This window comes from Verticillium alfalfae, genomic scaffold (assembly GCF_000150825.1).
Source record: "Verticillium alfalfae VaMs.102 supercont1.1 genomic scaffold, whole genome shotgun sequence".
In the NCBI taxonomy this organism is placed as follows: Eukaryota; Fungi; Ascomycota; class Sordariomycetes; order Glomerellales; family Plectosphaerellaceae; genus Verticillium; species Verticillium alfalfae.
In genome coordinates this window covers 3385303-3399624 of record NW_003315038.1, presented here as the reverse complement: position 1 = coordinate 3399624, position 14322 = coordinate 3385303, and the positions used below count along the sequence as shown (strand labels likewise).

The 14322-nt window shown below is 57.0% G+C and overlaps 6 protein-coding genes across 6 annotated transcripts in view; 3 read left to right on the top strand and 3 right to left on the bottom strand.

Annotated features, from left to right (window-relative positions):
- VDBG_01026 (conserved hypothetical protein) overlaps nt 1-659 on the bottom strand; it is a gene marked incomplete at both ends in the record, with an annotated part of 1335 nt that extends 676 nt beyond the window's left edge. Inside the window, one exon of the mRNA XM_003009297.1 lies at nt 51-659. Coding sequence (XP_003009343.1) covers nt 51-659 — 609 coding nt within the window. The remainder of the gene's footprint in view (nt 1-50) is intronic.
- A 1293-nt stretch (nt 660-1952) lies between these two features.
- Nucleotides 1953-3610, top strand: VDBG_01025 (abhydrolase domain-containing protein; the record flags this gene model as incomplete). The annotated part of the gene is made up of 2 exons (XM_003009296.1): nt 1953-2222; nt 2306-3610. 2 exons carry the CDS (start codon nt 1953-1955, stop codon nt 3608-3610), a joined length of 1575 nt encoding a protein of 524 aa, XP_003009342.1.
- A 1308-nt stretch (nt 3611-4918) lies between these two features.
- On the top strand, nt 4919-6223 carry VDBG_01024 (predicted protein; the record flags this gene model as incomplete). Its single annotated transcript, XM_003009295.1, has 3 exons — nt 4919-4994; nt 5549-5791; nt 5847-6223. 3 exons carry the CDS (start codon nt 4919-4921, stop codon nt 6221-6223), a joined length of 696 nt encoding a protein of 231 aa, XP_003009341.1.
- An 878-nt stretch (nt 6224-7101) lies between these two features.
- On the bottom strand, nt 7102-8375 carry VDBG_01023 (glucose N-acetyltransferase; the record flags this gene model as incomplete). Its single annotated transcript, XM_003009294.1, has 2 exons — nt 7102-8049; nt 8115-8375. The coding sequence occupies 2 exons, from the start codon at nt 8373-8375 to the stop codon at nt 7102-7104; spliced, it is 1209 nt and encodes a 402-aa protein (XP_003009340.1).
- A 1781-nt stretch (nt 8376-10156) lies between these two features.
- On the top strand, nt 10157-11406 carry VDBG_01022 (predicted protein; the record flags this gene model as incomplete). Its single annotated transcript, XM_003009293.1, has 2 exons — nt 10157-11029; nt 11083-11406. 2 exons carry the CDS (start codon nt 10157-10159, stop codon nt 11404-11406), a joined length of 1197 nt encoding a protein of 398 aa, XP_003009339.1.
- An 890-nt stretch (nt 11407-12296) lies between these two features.
- On the bottom strand, nt 12297-13408 carry VDBG_01021 (predicted protein; the record flags this gene model as incomplete). Its single annotated transcript, XM_003009292.1, has 3 exons — nt 12297-12600; nt 12737-12990; nt 13073-13408. 3 exons carry the CDS (start codon nt 13265-13267, stop codon nt 12297-12299), a joined length of 753 nt encoding a protein of 250 aa, XP_003009338.1.
- Between the last annotated feature and the right edge of the window lie 914 nt (nt 13409-14322).

The following is a 14322-nucleotide window of genomic DNA, read 5'->3' as shown; positions in this document are numbered from 1 at the left end:
ATGGGCAGGGCGGGATGCTTCTCGGTTGTGAGGCGAAGCTCCTTCTCGACGGCACGCAGAATTGAGGGATCGATGTAGCGATAAGACGAACTGGCCGTGTGGGAGAAAAGACCATAGGTCAGGAAGAAGCCGACAGTAGAGCCAACTTCGGCCCACAGAGGCCTTCGTATGATGACGAGCTTCGCATTGAAGCCGCGGAGGCCACGATTAGAAATGGCGAACCAGCGTCTGGGCCAGCGGATACCGCGATCCCAGATACCGGTGGCCCAGACCAGAATAGCGGTCATGATGCCCCCCATAAAGCAGAGCTTCTCAATCGTCTCAACGCCCCAGTACACAGACCCTCCTACGCCAACACCGTCCTCGCGTGGCGCAAAGAACAGGGCATAGCCGAATCCGCCGATCCACAGTGACAGTATGGCAAAGAAGAAGGTATGGTGGCGGCGTCGAGCACGCAGCTCGAGGTACTGGGCGCGTAGAGAAGCTTCGAGGACGAGGAGGTTGAGGTAGATCATGGAGGGGGAGCTTGGGGTGTGGCTCAGCGGGTCGCCGTGCTTGCCATTGTTGGTCGTAACACCGCTCGTGCCCCCGACATTATCGGATGCATGCTTTCCAGGCGCAGGGGCTCCCTTGACGACCGAATCGACGTCGTCGGCCATGTGAAGAGGTGTGCCGGGGCTTCTTGAGGACTTGTCGAGAGGGAGGGAAATGGAGGTCGTGGGGGCGGTCTCGGGACGACCAACGTCGAGCCGAAATTGGCAGGCGAGCTATATTTTTTTCAATGCAGTGAGCTGACACTCGGCATTGGATCAGCTACGGCTAGATTGAGGCATCTGGGGGCGTTAATTCCGTGACGTTGATGAATGCGGATGTCTGGTGTCGGTGTTGGAGTTTGGAGATGGTGGGTTGGGTTGGATCCAGGATCAGATGTCAGTCAGCTGGGAAGCTCCAGGCCCGCGGAGCCCCGCCTTGTCTCACTGGATTTTGCTCGGCCAGCTGGTCACAGGTGCTGCTTGGAAATGCCTGCCCACTGCCCACCACCCAACTGCGTCATGTTGGGCGATCCTTCCCGATGCTGTGGCCTGGAATGACTTTGGCAACAGCGCTAGCGGACAAACCAGAGGAGGTAACTATCGGGGCAATATCGTTGAGAGGGAAAGAGCGCGCTCCAGGTACAGGCAGCCACATACAGCAGGTATTGTACTATGGGGCCGTGTCTGGCCCGCATTAGCCGCTCTTGCCCCTCTAACCCCCCCTGTAAATCTGCGCATCTGACCGCTATCCTCAACGAAAGCTCAACATAGCCGAAAACCGTGTAAGTGCGCGTGGTTGCCTCGCCTCCCATGTCCCAATGGCAACCTGGCTTTTGTATTTTCTCCTCCTCTCTCTTTCGCGGCTTGATACTCTCTGCGTCCGACATTGACTCCCTTTACACTCCTATACATATCTCACCCCTTCGAATAAGCCATCTCCGGCAACCTAACCGCAAACTCCGCAACGCTCGGCTACTTTTTCCCCCTGTTTACAAGACTGATACGGACCATCTCAAAAGCCCGCCCAACCGGACGCGCCCCCCCAAACTCCGGCTGCTTAAGTCCATCCACCCAGATCGTCAGGGCCACCTTAAGTCACATCTTCTGGCCCCCCAGGAAGCAATCCAGTGCGTCACCACTGCTATCTAAATCCGAGTGCGAGAGTCAACGCCCTTGTTGGCAGGGTTCTACTGGACCAAACCTGCAGTCCCATTCGTCGCATCCGCATTCGTGCCAGTGCTTACTGAGCGCATTGTCGTACTGCCTCTCCCTGTCTCGCGCATTCTGTCGCATATCGGACTGGCACGACCGTCAAGCCCGGTCCCCCGTTTTGTCCGCAGCCCCCGTCTCCGAGTCGAAACCCGCTCTCCTCACCTACAAGTACCCCGTTGCGCCCTCCCGCCTCGCTCGCCACCCGGTATGATACAGCATCATTCAGCATCTGCCGTCGTGCACGGGTCGCGACTTACTTTCGCTGCCGCCTCGTCCATCGTCGGAACGACAACTACGAGTACCTCAACCATTCGCGCCCCCACCATCGACGAACTCGCACAACAGAGAAAGATTCAAAGGAGAACCCACCAGACGATGGCAACGGCACAGCAGAAGACGGTCGACGACAAGGCCAAGCCGTCGCGTCCCAACTTTGCCTACTTTCCTCTGGGCTACAAAGAAGCTGCCTACCAATGGGTACGTCGATCGCCACCAGTGTTGCGTCGCACACCGAGCTGTATGTGAACGTCAAGATCAAACGGTTTCTAACAAAGTTGCAGTGGTCCAGTATCAGCCCCTCGACCGCCGAACGGAACGTCCTTGCCCACATCCCTTACCTCAAGGACGCCCGCGAGCATGCCACCATCGATCCCGCCGATCAGTCCGACCCTTTCGGGCCCCGCGTTTGGAAGACCCAGATGGTGAACCTTTCGGGTCAGAACCGTGCCCTCAACGAATACTCCGTCGAGCGTGTTGGCGAAAAGGTCGAGGAGAACCTCGTCATGCTGCATGGCTACGGCGCCGGACTGGGTTTCTACTACAAGAACTTCGAGCCCCTGTCACGACGCAAAGGCTGGAAACTGTACGCGCTAGATATGCTCGGCATGGGTAACTCGACCAGGCCACCCTTCAAGATGCACGCCAAAGATAAGCAGGGCAAGATTGACGAGGCGGAGGCCTGGTTCGTCGATGCACTGGAGGAGTGGAGGAAAGCCAGGAATATCGACAAGTTTACCCTCATCGGTCACTCCCTGGGCGGCTACCTTTCTGTGGCGTATGCCCTCAAATACCCCGGCCACCTGAAGAAGCTCATTCTCGCATCCCCCGTCGGTGTGCCCTCGGATCCCTATGCCGTCAACGAAGCCATGCCGGAGCCGGGTTCGTCAACGCTCGAGAACGAGTTTACGCAGGACCAAGAAAGCGTCGTCAACGACACGCATAACCATGCCAACGCGAGCGTCAAGAGCGCGACGGCGACAAACTCGAGCAATGCTCCCAAGCGACCGCTTCCCGGCTGGTTCGCCTGGCTTTGGGATGCCAACGTCTCGCCCTTTAGTGTGGTGCGGTTCAGTGGCCCATTGGGTCCTCGCATCGTTTCGGGCTGGACGTCACGCCGCTTCAACCACCTGCCGACGGCCGAGGCGCTTTCTCTGCACGACTATGCATTTTCGGTGTTTCGGCAGAAGGGCAGCGGCGAGTACGCGCTACCATACATCCTCGCGCCCGGGGCGTACGCGCGCAGCCCCATCATCGACCGCATCGAGGGCGTCGGCCGGCAGACGGTGGAGAAGAACGGGCAAAAGATCAAGGAGACTGGTATTCCCATCGTCATGATGTACGGCGAGAACGACTGGATGGACGTCGCTGGCGGTCTGGCGTCCGAGGAGAAACTCAAAGCAGCAAAGAGGCGAGCGCTGCTTGAGGGCACGGCCGAGGAGAAGCGGAGGGAGAATGGCTCGGCGAGGGTGATTGTCGTGCAGAAGGCGGGCCATCACCTGTATCTCGACAACGCGGATGATTTCAATGAGTACATCTGGAAGGAGATGGACGAGACAAGGAGCCATAGTCAGAAGGGACTGGCATGAGCACACCGGCTGGGCAGGCCTTTGGGGCGGGCATAGAGATCTTGAGAGCCTCCCTCAGGACGTTCTTTTTTTTTCTTGCATCTTGGTGTTTGTTTACACAAAACTTTTTCAACACGATGACGACAGGATGGTTGCATCGGCACTCAACGGCGTTTTTCAGGGGGCGGCGGCAAGCATTGTAGCATTCAACGGGTCAACCCCGACAGGGCGGAACAGCAGCAGCGCGCATTGCCGCTGACAGCTTTTTTGGTAGCAGTACAGTACAGTATATCCGATAGATGAAATGGTAGATGGTATAATCCGATAGAGACGGAGCCGGAAAGGAAGAGTTTTCCACGATAGGTCTATCACCCAGCGGCTGCCAATCCTCCCATGTGCAAAGGCGCTTCCTCTGAGCTGCAATGTGCAGTTGTCGGTCGGCCATGCTCGGCGGCTTGGGCCTGGTTGTTTCTCTCAGGTCCGGCTGGGCACAGTGGTAGTGTTGTCGATCAGTCACGCATGAAAGACTGGGGAAGTGAGACAGTCATATCGGCTTGCGACCTCCTTGCTTTATTCACCGCACTCAGAGATTTCACCAACGGTCATGAACAAGTCCACGCGGATGGCTTCGACAAGATGTGTGCTCCTTCGAGTCGGCCGTCATTTTGTTCGATGTGCGCCTACCTACCTCCTGCCTTAGGTGAGGTAAGGTACAGTGCCTTGCCCAGGTACTTACCTGGGCGCCTAGGTAAGGTACTACCTTGCGGTACGTGCTAAGGTTGGAAGGTACGAAGCGGCAACATAGCAAGCGGGCAGGTGTGAGCTTCTCGCCGACTTATACCGAGCTTCATAATGGAAGTGATTCTTGCCTCCTGCACCTCCTTTCGTATTCGTCCTCTGAGATGAATCAAAAACCAGGTCTCTCCCTTCACACCAACACTGTCAGCTGCATGCAAATGCCGAGCCACACCAAGCCTGGACGCCAAAAGACCCGAAACATTGGTTCCAACAGCCTGCTCCCTTGTCAATCGCGGCGTCCTATCGTGCAACAACATCAACCGGACCACTCCACCCGCAGGTCTGCCGTGTTTGCCATCACCCCATCAACATTGGCCCAGCCTGTGCGTCTGGCCATCAACTACCCGACGCCGCCAGGCACCAGACGCCCCGAGCTCCCGACATGAGCCCCCCTTGAAAACTCGGCCGGGCCCCAGCTTTACGTCACTTTAGACCCGTGCTTGCTTCTGCCGCCGAATCGGACGGCGCAGCGCCGGGGGTATATGGCGCCAAGGTGCTGCGCTTGGCGGCACTGGTCGAGGGCTTGACACGATGGCGATGGCCCGCTTGAGGCCTTGGCTTCTCGGAACCGAATTCCCTGTGCCTGGCTGGCCGTGTCTGTGCCCATGTATGGGTTGTTGGGCGGCTGCGCAGCGAGCGGTTGGCCCCAATGTCGTCCGACATATATCAGCTGTTGCTCCGGATGCTGCTCGACTGCGCTTCCAGCATCTTACTCTCCTTTTTTCCGTCTGATCTCTCTCCATATCAATGGTCCATCAACAACGACATCATCAGACGATAGGCAAGATTGTCACCAAAGAGACTTAAACCACCCAGCACAGCCATCAAACTTAGCAACTATCCCCCCCCCCCCCCTTTGGGGGCCCACACACGCAACAGGGCTGCCTTCATCCGATCCCTGCCCTTTCGCCGCCCTCGCCGGGGCCTCTTTCTGTCTCCACAGGGTCCGCCGGACGCTTCGCCGCCTTACTCCCTGGCCTCGGGCTCTTTGGCCTCGCCCTCGCCCAAACCAACGCCAAAACTTGCTGCCGGTCCCGGGTTTGGGACCAACGACACATCAAATGCACACGGCGCCGCGCCTGGGGTCTCGCATCTGTTGCCGCCGACTTGTCTCTCGATGACGCCGGTTCCGGCTCCTTTGCGGACGATGATGTTACCAAGCTCACTGTCCTCGCCTTGCCTCGCCCAACGGCATTGCACCTGAAGGCGAAGCCTGCGCCACCATCTGGCGGGGCCTCAGCTCCAATGCCACGCGGGACGCGCAGGGCGATGACGGCAGCTGCGAGGAGCTGAGCGATGCGTGTAAGAAGGACCTCGAGGCGGCCGGTGCGTGTAGCGGCGATGTCGAAGTGCCCAGCAGCTGCGAGGACTGGATCTCGACTGATGTCTCCAGCTGGGCGTTCCGTAAGTTTAAATCTGATGCAGGTCCCTCCCGACAATTTTGACTAACGCTTCGCAGGCGTCCCCAAGAACATCACGGAGACGGGTCGTTTCTTCGCCCACGCCAGCGGTGCCGAGGCCGAGGGCTCTGATGCCGCGCAGGAAGCCTATGCCGTGGCCGTGACAAACGTCTGGCCTGTGGTGCTCAAGTGGGGCGACGACTCGACTGCGCTGCGCTGCGTGCGCGCCTCGAGTGTCGTGCAGGGCAGCGATGATCCCGATGAGGTCCCTGATCGTGATGCAACCGACGGCGGCAGCGACAACGGCGGCGACGAGAACAGCAACGGCGGAAGCAACAACAACAACAACAACGACGACAATGCCGCCGGCACCCTCCGGACTGGGATCGTCGGGGGCCTGGGCGCAGTGGCGGCAGCGTTGATGCTGAGCGTGTAAGCGTCGTGTGGACGATGCGTGCAGTTTTTAATGACGGTTGCTGTGTGACTAAGTCCATAGAGCTACCAATAATGAGGCGTTGTAATTTACTATGAGTTCGACTCGCAATGGTCAAAGTGTATGTCTGTCATCCTAAGCTCCCTGGCCAAGGTGACTGTGACTCTCTCTGCTCGGCAGCGAAGAAGGACATGTTTAATCGAACAATTCTGGAACTACATGCCACAGCCTACCTACTATCAAAGGACCAGACTATGAACAGCCGGAGGTGCCTGTAACGTTTGATTTTACGGTCTTTATCAGTATGTTTCCGTTTACAGCCATGTTGGACGTCTCGTCCCCGTTTGACTTGCCAATTCGGTAAGCCGGAACACGCCTGAGTAGAATTGGCCATGGCACCATTGTCGTTTGTAATAGAGGCGTGCGTTCGGAACAGGCGCGGGGCCTCGGCTTTAGCCCCCAAGAATTCAACGGTATGATAGCGCCTGACCATGTATATTGCCCAGAAACGCTGGTGTACACGGCCAAGCCGCAAGCAAGCCCCTTCCTGCGAGGCTGATGTTTACGCATCGGTCCGGCCCCGGGACCAGCCACCACACCTTTATTGGGCTCGGAGTTGGCGGGATATCGAGCTTCCGCGGGCCCGCCACTGCCCTCGCTGTGACATCGGTCATGAAACGATGATCACAATGTCAACGGCAGCTCATGAACTACCAGGTCAATATGGCTGTGCCTGCCACCAGGAACCGTCTTGTTTGAAGTATCATAACTTTTTTTATTTTTCCAAATCGAAAATCCAAGATCCGCTGCGCCATGTATACATGATTCAAATGCTACCCAGATGAAACACCAACACCTCGAAGAAACACACCCACCCAACTCTACGAGGTGAGCACTCCGCACACCTCGCCCTTCATTTGATCGTACATGTCATAGAAACCCGTCCACATGACTCTGTCGGCACACTTTGGCCTGTCATCCCGGGGCGGCTCGTTCTCGTCGCACGCGGGCAGGGCGGCGTCCCACTGCGCCTGGGTCCTCGACTTCCACGGCTTCGGCAACGGCCAGTCGCTAAAGTGGACGAGGTACGAGCGCGAGACCTCGGCCATGGCATTCCACTCCTCTTCCGTGTCGGGGGCGAGGTAGGCGGCGTGGTCGTCCGGCGCGTGGCGGAACTCGCCCGTCAGCAGGGCGAGGCGGCGGTGCGGCAGGATCATGGCGTTGTCGGCGAAGAGGTGGTTGACGACCTCCATGTCAAAGTCGCCCGTCGTGACAGCATTATCGACAATGCGCTCGTAGCGCTTCGTGTCGGGCTCGAGGAGCATGACGTGCGATCCGAGGACCTGCTGGGCGATCGAGGGGGCCTGCTTGGGCTTCGGCTTGGGCTTGGCCGTTGGTTTGGGGCTGCCGGTGATGCTGCTTCCGCTTCCACTATCACCGCCCTGTTCCTCGTGCACACCCTCACTTTCGTCTTGGGGAGAGGCGGCTGTCGTCAGCCAGTACGCACGTGGAACGGCGACGGCGGCGAGGGGCGCGAGGAAGTAGTGGTCCATCGAGTTGAGAACGAGCGTGTCCGAGTCGAAGGCGAGAACGCGCGTATAGTCAGTCAGAGCAAAGGCGTGGAACTTGGTGAGACTGTCACGCCATGTGACATCGCCCTTGGTCGTGGAGAGGACGCCAAAGGGGCGAAGCTGGATCTCGGGATGTGCCTCTTTCAGATTGCGAATCGCCTTTGCCTGTCTCGAGGTCCCTTGCGCCCACTTCTCGGGGTGGATGAGCACGAGATCATGCTGGGCACCATAACGACGTAGCAGGGTGAAGTTAATGAGCTACACGATTGTCAGATGAGAACATTCCGCTTTCCCTGCATAGGGTCGACAGGCGCAGCCCTTACCGCATTGCATAGATACTCCACGTTCGTCGCGTACTGGACATAAGCGAATCGTGGCATGAGTTGTTCGGTTGTCCAGGACGGGGTCAGGGTGTCATGGACGGCGTAGGCGGTGCCATTGTCGGTGAAGGCGAGCAGTTCGAGTTTGTCATCGATGCCATGGTGACGGTTCAGGAGCAGGTAACTCGTTGTCAAGACGGTCACTGTGATGAGGACGCACAAGGCTCCAAGTCGGACGACCCTGACAGGCACCACAGGGAGCATCTTTGCGGTAGTGATCTAGTGCTGTCGACCTCCAAAACACACGAGCCAGGCACGATAGGGTCCTCGGCGGCGAGGCCACATCCTATAAACCGCCCGCTGTGGACAGAGGTTGAGGACCAAGACCCACAATAGGCAGCAGCATTTGGGACTTGAAAATAGGACCAATGTACTATATTAGCCCCGGTCGTGGTTAAGGGCTTGGCTGCCATTTCTGGGACCCTGGTTCCGGCATCATGCGCGGCTTCAGGGTTCTCCACCTTCTTCGCCCTGGTCAGAAAGCAGTGAAAAAAATAGTGATCCGAGGGCGCAATAAGCGCTCCGTCCGTGCTTCCACTCGTTGCGTTGTTGAGCTTGTGAAGAAATGCTTGTATGTGAGTGGTCGTTTGGTTATTGGCTGCGATGGATATGGTTAGAGTATCGGGTCGCTCTGCAAGGATCTTGCCTTTGGGAGTGGACTATGGACAGCCCCCCTTTCCGCCCTCGGTTTCGGGTTTCCTATTCTCCTCTCTCCACCGCGAAAAGCATCCAAAGCACGCGCTGTTCGTCCATGCCAGAGCGCTCGTGCTCACAAAGTGGCATTGAACCCGAGACTTTCGCGCATGACAACACTGTCAGTATTCCACCAGCACGAGTCATGTCCGTCCATATTGGTTATTCCTGTTGGCCTTCCTGAGTCGGGCATGATGCAGGTGGTGCCCTCGGAAACCGGAGGTCGCTCTTCAAGACCGCCTACATCGCCTATCTCCCTACGATCCTAGCTCAAGGTAGATTTGGTGCCTCACCGAACGAGGCGAGAAAGGTAGGTGGGGAAAGAATCGTGTGGCGATCCAATACGAGAATCCACAAAACGTGCTGGTCTGGTTTGTCTTGTCTGAGCCTCGGCCAATCCCGTTATGAACTCTTTCTATCGGAGCATACCTCCAACGAGCCCTGAAGGCTACCTCTCTTGTCATCGGGCAATTGTCGGACAAAGTTTGTTCTATCAATCTCAATGCGGTCGAGAGTCAATCGTGTGAAAGCTTGACGAGATAAGACTTCGTCTTCAATACATTCAGTCGCTATTCAGCTGTCTTGCGATCTTGCGATGGGCATTAGTTTGCTGGGTACTTTTGCCCTGTGAGCAAACACAGAGGGTGGGAATGAACATGTCCATCCCTTTTGCTCACCTCGAGCTCACATTGCAGTACACCTGTGCAGCAATGCTGCTCATGGGTGCCAACGTCGTGTCAGGACACGCCGCGTCCAGAGCTCCAGTGCATCTTGCAAGTCCAAACAGCATGGGCTGGACGTCGTTCGCCTGCAGTCTCTCCATGCATGCCAGCGCAGGCCGAGATAGATCCAGGGTTTGGTCGCGTGCTTCTCTCGTTGCGTGCAATGCACAAGCATGGCTCAACAGAGGCAGTGTGTAAGATCCTTAGGAGTGTAAGAAGGAACAGCTCTCATAGTATCACGCTTTCCTGAACTGTAGGCAAGGCAGAAGCCTTGGACTATCCGGTCGTCCTTTCCCCTTTCTAGAGGCTCGCCAGTGCTTCGTTTCCTTCCCATGGAGAGGTCTGCTCTGGAGCAACGCCTGTTCTAGACATGAATCACTGCCTTTTCGACTCACGAGATTTTACTTCTTGCTCTTCCGCACACCAACGTCTTAAGCTGCGTCGAAAGGTGAGAGACTCTTCTCTATCAAACATTACCCATATTCCATCCTTCACACGCTATATTCGTGACACATTTTTTCTTTTGAGTATTCATTAACAGACATCCATTATCAGGTGTCGTCTTTCAAGATGGTGGAACCAGGGGAACCCGACGGACTCCTCACCGATGAAGAACGCGAGCTCATGGTGACCGCCCTCGGCATCGAAGCTTATGGGGGCCAGCCTGATCAACCCAGTTCAAGCAGCTCCCAGGCCTCCGAAATGCCTCCTCCTGCCGGGGGCGGCCGTCAACTGGTGCCAAACTCCCCGGTTCCCATGGCCCTTCTGAACAGCCCCCTTGGGCCGCCCGCTTCGATCACGTATCCCCAGCAGGTGCTTGATAGCCTCTACAGCGACGCAAGCGGGCTAAATATCCCTTCTGACAATAGCTTCTTCCCAGGCAGCCATGCTGATATCAACAACTTCTTGCCTCCTGGCGTATATTCAATTTCAACCCATGGTTTACCTGCCTCATGCAACATGCCTTGTGGAAGACCCGACTCCGGACTCTCACAACCTTCCGGAGCGCCCCAAGGAACGCCATACGAAGCTGCTGGAAGCGTCCCTCTTTCCTTTCAAAGCCCTCTCAACAACACCTTCCGTAACGCCATTAGCAATCCGTTACACTTGAATCCGGCTTTCGACCCCCACCCTTCAGAACTGGATCTCTTCGTTCAGACAGAAGCACAAGCACAGATGAACACTTCCAAGGATCTTTACTCAGAGGAAATTCGGGAGACGAGCCTCAGCGTGCCTTCCTCGACATACTTTGAGAGCCTCATGGGTGACAGTGTGCCCGAGGCTGATAGTGTCACTCGACAAAGCGAAATTCGCGCCATTCTCAACAAGGACAAGGTCCCGGTGGCCACTGAAAGGGACGATGCATCGGAAAGGGGCAAAAAGATCAGAAAGAGAAAAATGAACAAGCTTGAGCCTGGCCAAAAGCGCCGTGCCCCTAAGATGGTCGACGTGCTCCACTACAATATCCCCCGAAGTGAACGCCCCCTCGGCGCAAGCATTCTAAGATGCCCGAGTGGGAGAAGGAGCAAATCGATGCGGCCAATGCGGATATTGACAGGCAAGTCAAGGAATGGAACAAGAAGAAGAATAATGAGTCTGCCAAGCGCGGAAGGCAGCGACGCCAGAACAGAGTGAACCGGCTGACGGAGGATCTCGCCCAAGCACAGGCCGAGCGCAACTTTTGGAAGGCGAGGGCCGTGAACCAGGGCGCCAGCGAGGAGGAGTGGGACGCAGTGCCCGAGGGCCTTAGGGATGATCTTGTTGCGGACTTCCGCATCGACCCCGATGATCTGCTGCTGCCTCCCGAGGATGACTTTTAGATGGGGCAGATGAAAGATAAACAGGGCATGATGCGATCCAGGGAGCGTTGCCGATGAGGGATCCAGGAAGAAAGGAGAGAGCTTGGCCTGCATTAGGTCTTTGACTGCGAGAGACTGCGGGAAATGGCTTGAATTAATGGTTTTCAGAGGAGGTTGAACTTTTTGCTAGATACCCAATTTTGCACCCATTCACGACTGTATCCATTCATGACTGCACTCGCTCATAACTGCACGCGTTCATAACTGCACCCGTTCATGACTGCGACCGTTCACAGATACTTGCGATCACTACAACTGCGAATCACAGTTGCATGTGATGCGTGCTTTGTGGTGATATCGTCTGAATCACTCGATCCTGCCAAAACGTAATGAACTACTTGTTCACATACAGATCACTCCAGTGAGTACCAGGTTTCTGGTGAATGAGAAATCCACAAGACGCCTTCGCTGCTTCAAACAAGACCGTTGCAAATAAGCCAGTAGAGTCATCTGATGACCTCACATGTGAATCGTCTGGCCATGAGACAGCAAAAGGAAATTCAACAGAGGCGGCTCTCGGTCGTAGTCAAGAAGGGCAAGGTAGACGTCTATCATGAATTATCATGGTAATATTAAAGTACCTGGGTATCCCAAGCAGAGTAAACACGAGTGGTATCTTGTAGTACGCCATTTGAAGCAGAGCAGCACCAAGGCAAATCTGGGAACGAGAACGAGCCGTTCTCTCTCTCGCTCTCTCTCTCTCTCTCTCTCTCTCTCCTCTCTACGAACATATCCTTCTCCAGCATAAGGGCAACCCGAAAGTCTCATTTCGCCCTTACCGCTTGACATATCCAAGAGGGCGGAACCTTCGGCGCCAAGTAGTCGCCCCGCGCCTCAGAGAAGCACGCACCTTAGTGCTGCTGCTGCTGCTGCGGCTGAGGGGGATACTGCTGCTGCTGGGGAGGATATTGCTCCTGAGGGACGTACTGCTGGGTCTGGTCCTGCGGGGCATAGGGCTGCTGGTGGTAGGGCTGCTGCTCCTGGTACTGCTGCTGGGGTAGCTGCTCCGTCGGGGCCGCGACGGACGGCTGGTGGGCCTCCTTGTTGACGTGGCCCATCTCGGCGTCGGCGGCGGTCGCGGCGGGGGCAACCTCGCCGCGGCCCTCCTTCAGCGAGGCGAGAATGTAGAAGACGAGGAGGACGATCAGGAGGACCCTGCAGCGGTCAGCATGCCGGCTCGGTCATGCGGTGGTTCTCATGTCGCCTCTCTGCAGGCTCGGAGAGAGAGCAGGAGAGGAAAGAGAACAAGAAAGACGAGGGGGGGTTGGGGGGTGAAAGAGCGGGAGCTCACCATGCAAAAGCGCCGAGGGCGGCACCGGCGGCCATGGCGCTGCCGTAGCCGTTGCCGTCATTGCTGTAGCAGCCAAAGGCGTCGCACACGTCGCCATTAAAGAGCCTGGCAATGCTGGCGGCCCAGGCCCAGGCGGAGAGGAGGAAGATGATGGTCAAGGCGTAGCCGATGACGAAGGCGAGGCGGAAGTACCACTGTGAGAAGAAGCGCTCGAGAACAATGTGGCTGCCGACGACGATGAAGATGAGGAGGGCCTGTAACCTGGTGTTAGTCACTGGTCTCGATGATGTAGTCGTGTGCTTTGGGTGGTGGTGGCTACAATGGGAGGGGACGTACGGCGAAGAGCAGGAAGCCCGGTGAGCCAGAGTAGGCGCCGGCGTAGCCATAGCCGTCGAAGAAGGAGAGGCTGTAGGCGGAGGCGATGAAGACGCCGAGGCCGAGGGCGAGGACGACGAGCTGAACGATGAAGAACCAGGACGGAACGTGAGGATGCGTCCTCGTGTTGAGGCCCTTTAGGTTGTCGGAAGACATGACGGCGGTGGGTTAGTCTTTGCTTTCTTCGAGACGACTTGTTGGCTTGGCAAATCGGGTCAGGGCTAGGACGATGACTGGATGGTCTGGACGTCACGAGAAACTGCCAGCGTGGATGGGAGAGAGAAGCAAGACATGCATAGAGACAGGAACCTTCCATCCACCTTCGTCAAACAGGAGGCGCAACGGCGCCTTCTTAATGTACCCAGGGCTTGATAGCCAAGGCCATCCTCACACCTCACACCTCAGACCACACACCAGGCCCCGGCACCGGCATGCCGACCACGACATGTTTTGAACAGGCCAAACGACGCCCAAGACGCCCGTGGCGTCGAAGGCTGAAGCTCGGCATGCCCCAAAAAACAAAAAGAAACGGGTAGCAAACGCTGTCCAAGCTCCCAGCAGCCGCAGCAGCAAATAGAGAATTATCGGAGCTTCGAGCTAGCTACCTTGTCGTCCCGGACAGGCTCAGGGGTCCAGGGTAGGGCTGCCCAAAGTCCGAACCGCACGTCCAGGCCGCTTGGCGACCTTCCCATTCGCCGCCATCAAGCGAGCTGGGTGTCGGCGGTGTCGATAAGTCACATCGTCCTTACAGTAGACTCTCCCGCTAGAAGCCATCGCGGACCCATGAGTGGGCTGAATCCGCCTATGCCTGACGTCTGACCCCCTCCCTCCTCCCTCGAAGCGGCTCGCGCTTGGGAACAGGGCTGGCATGGGCGGCCGTGATGTGGTGGTGTGCTGTCCCGGCAGACGAGAGGCAGACGGGGGGCACAAAGCAGACGCATGCAGGGCTGCCAGACTCAAGCGTCATCTCTGCCACCCTCTCGCGACCGTTTTGGGGTGGTTCCTCGTGCGTCATTGGGTGGTGGCCGTGGGCCCCAGCACTCGCAGACAAGTCCATGGAGATCATCACGACGTTCGAGTCGGTCAGCTGCTCATCTGTCGGGTGATGCCGTCCTGTGGTGACCACCACCCTCTCTGCCCCTCTCTTTCTGTCACTTACTCTCTCTCTTCCCATCCCTGCAGAGTCGTAAGGTATATGGGCCTTTCTCATC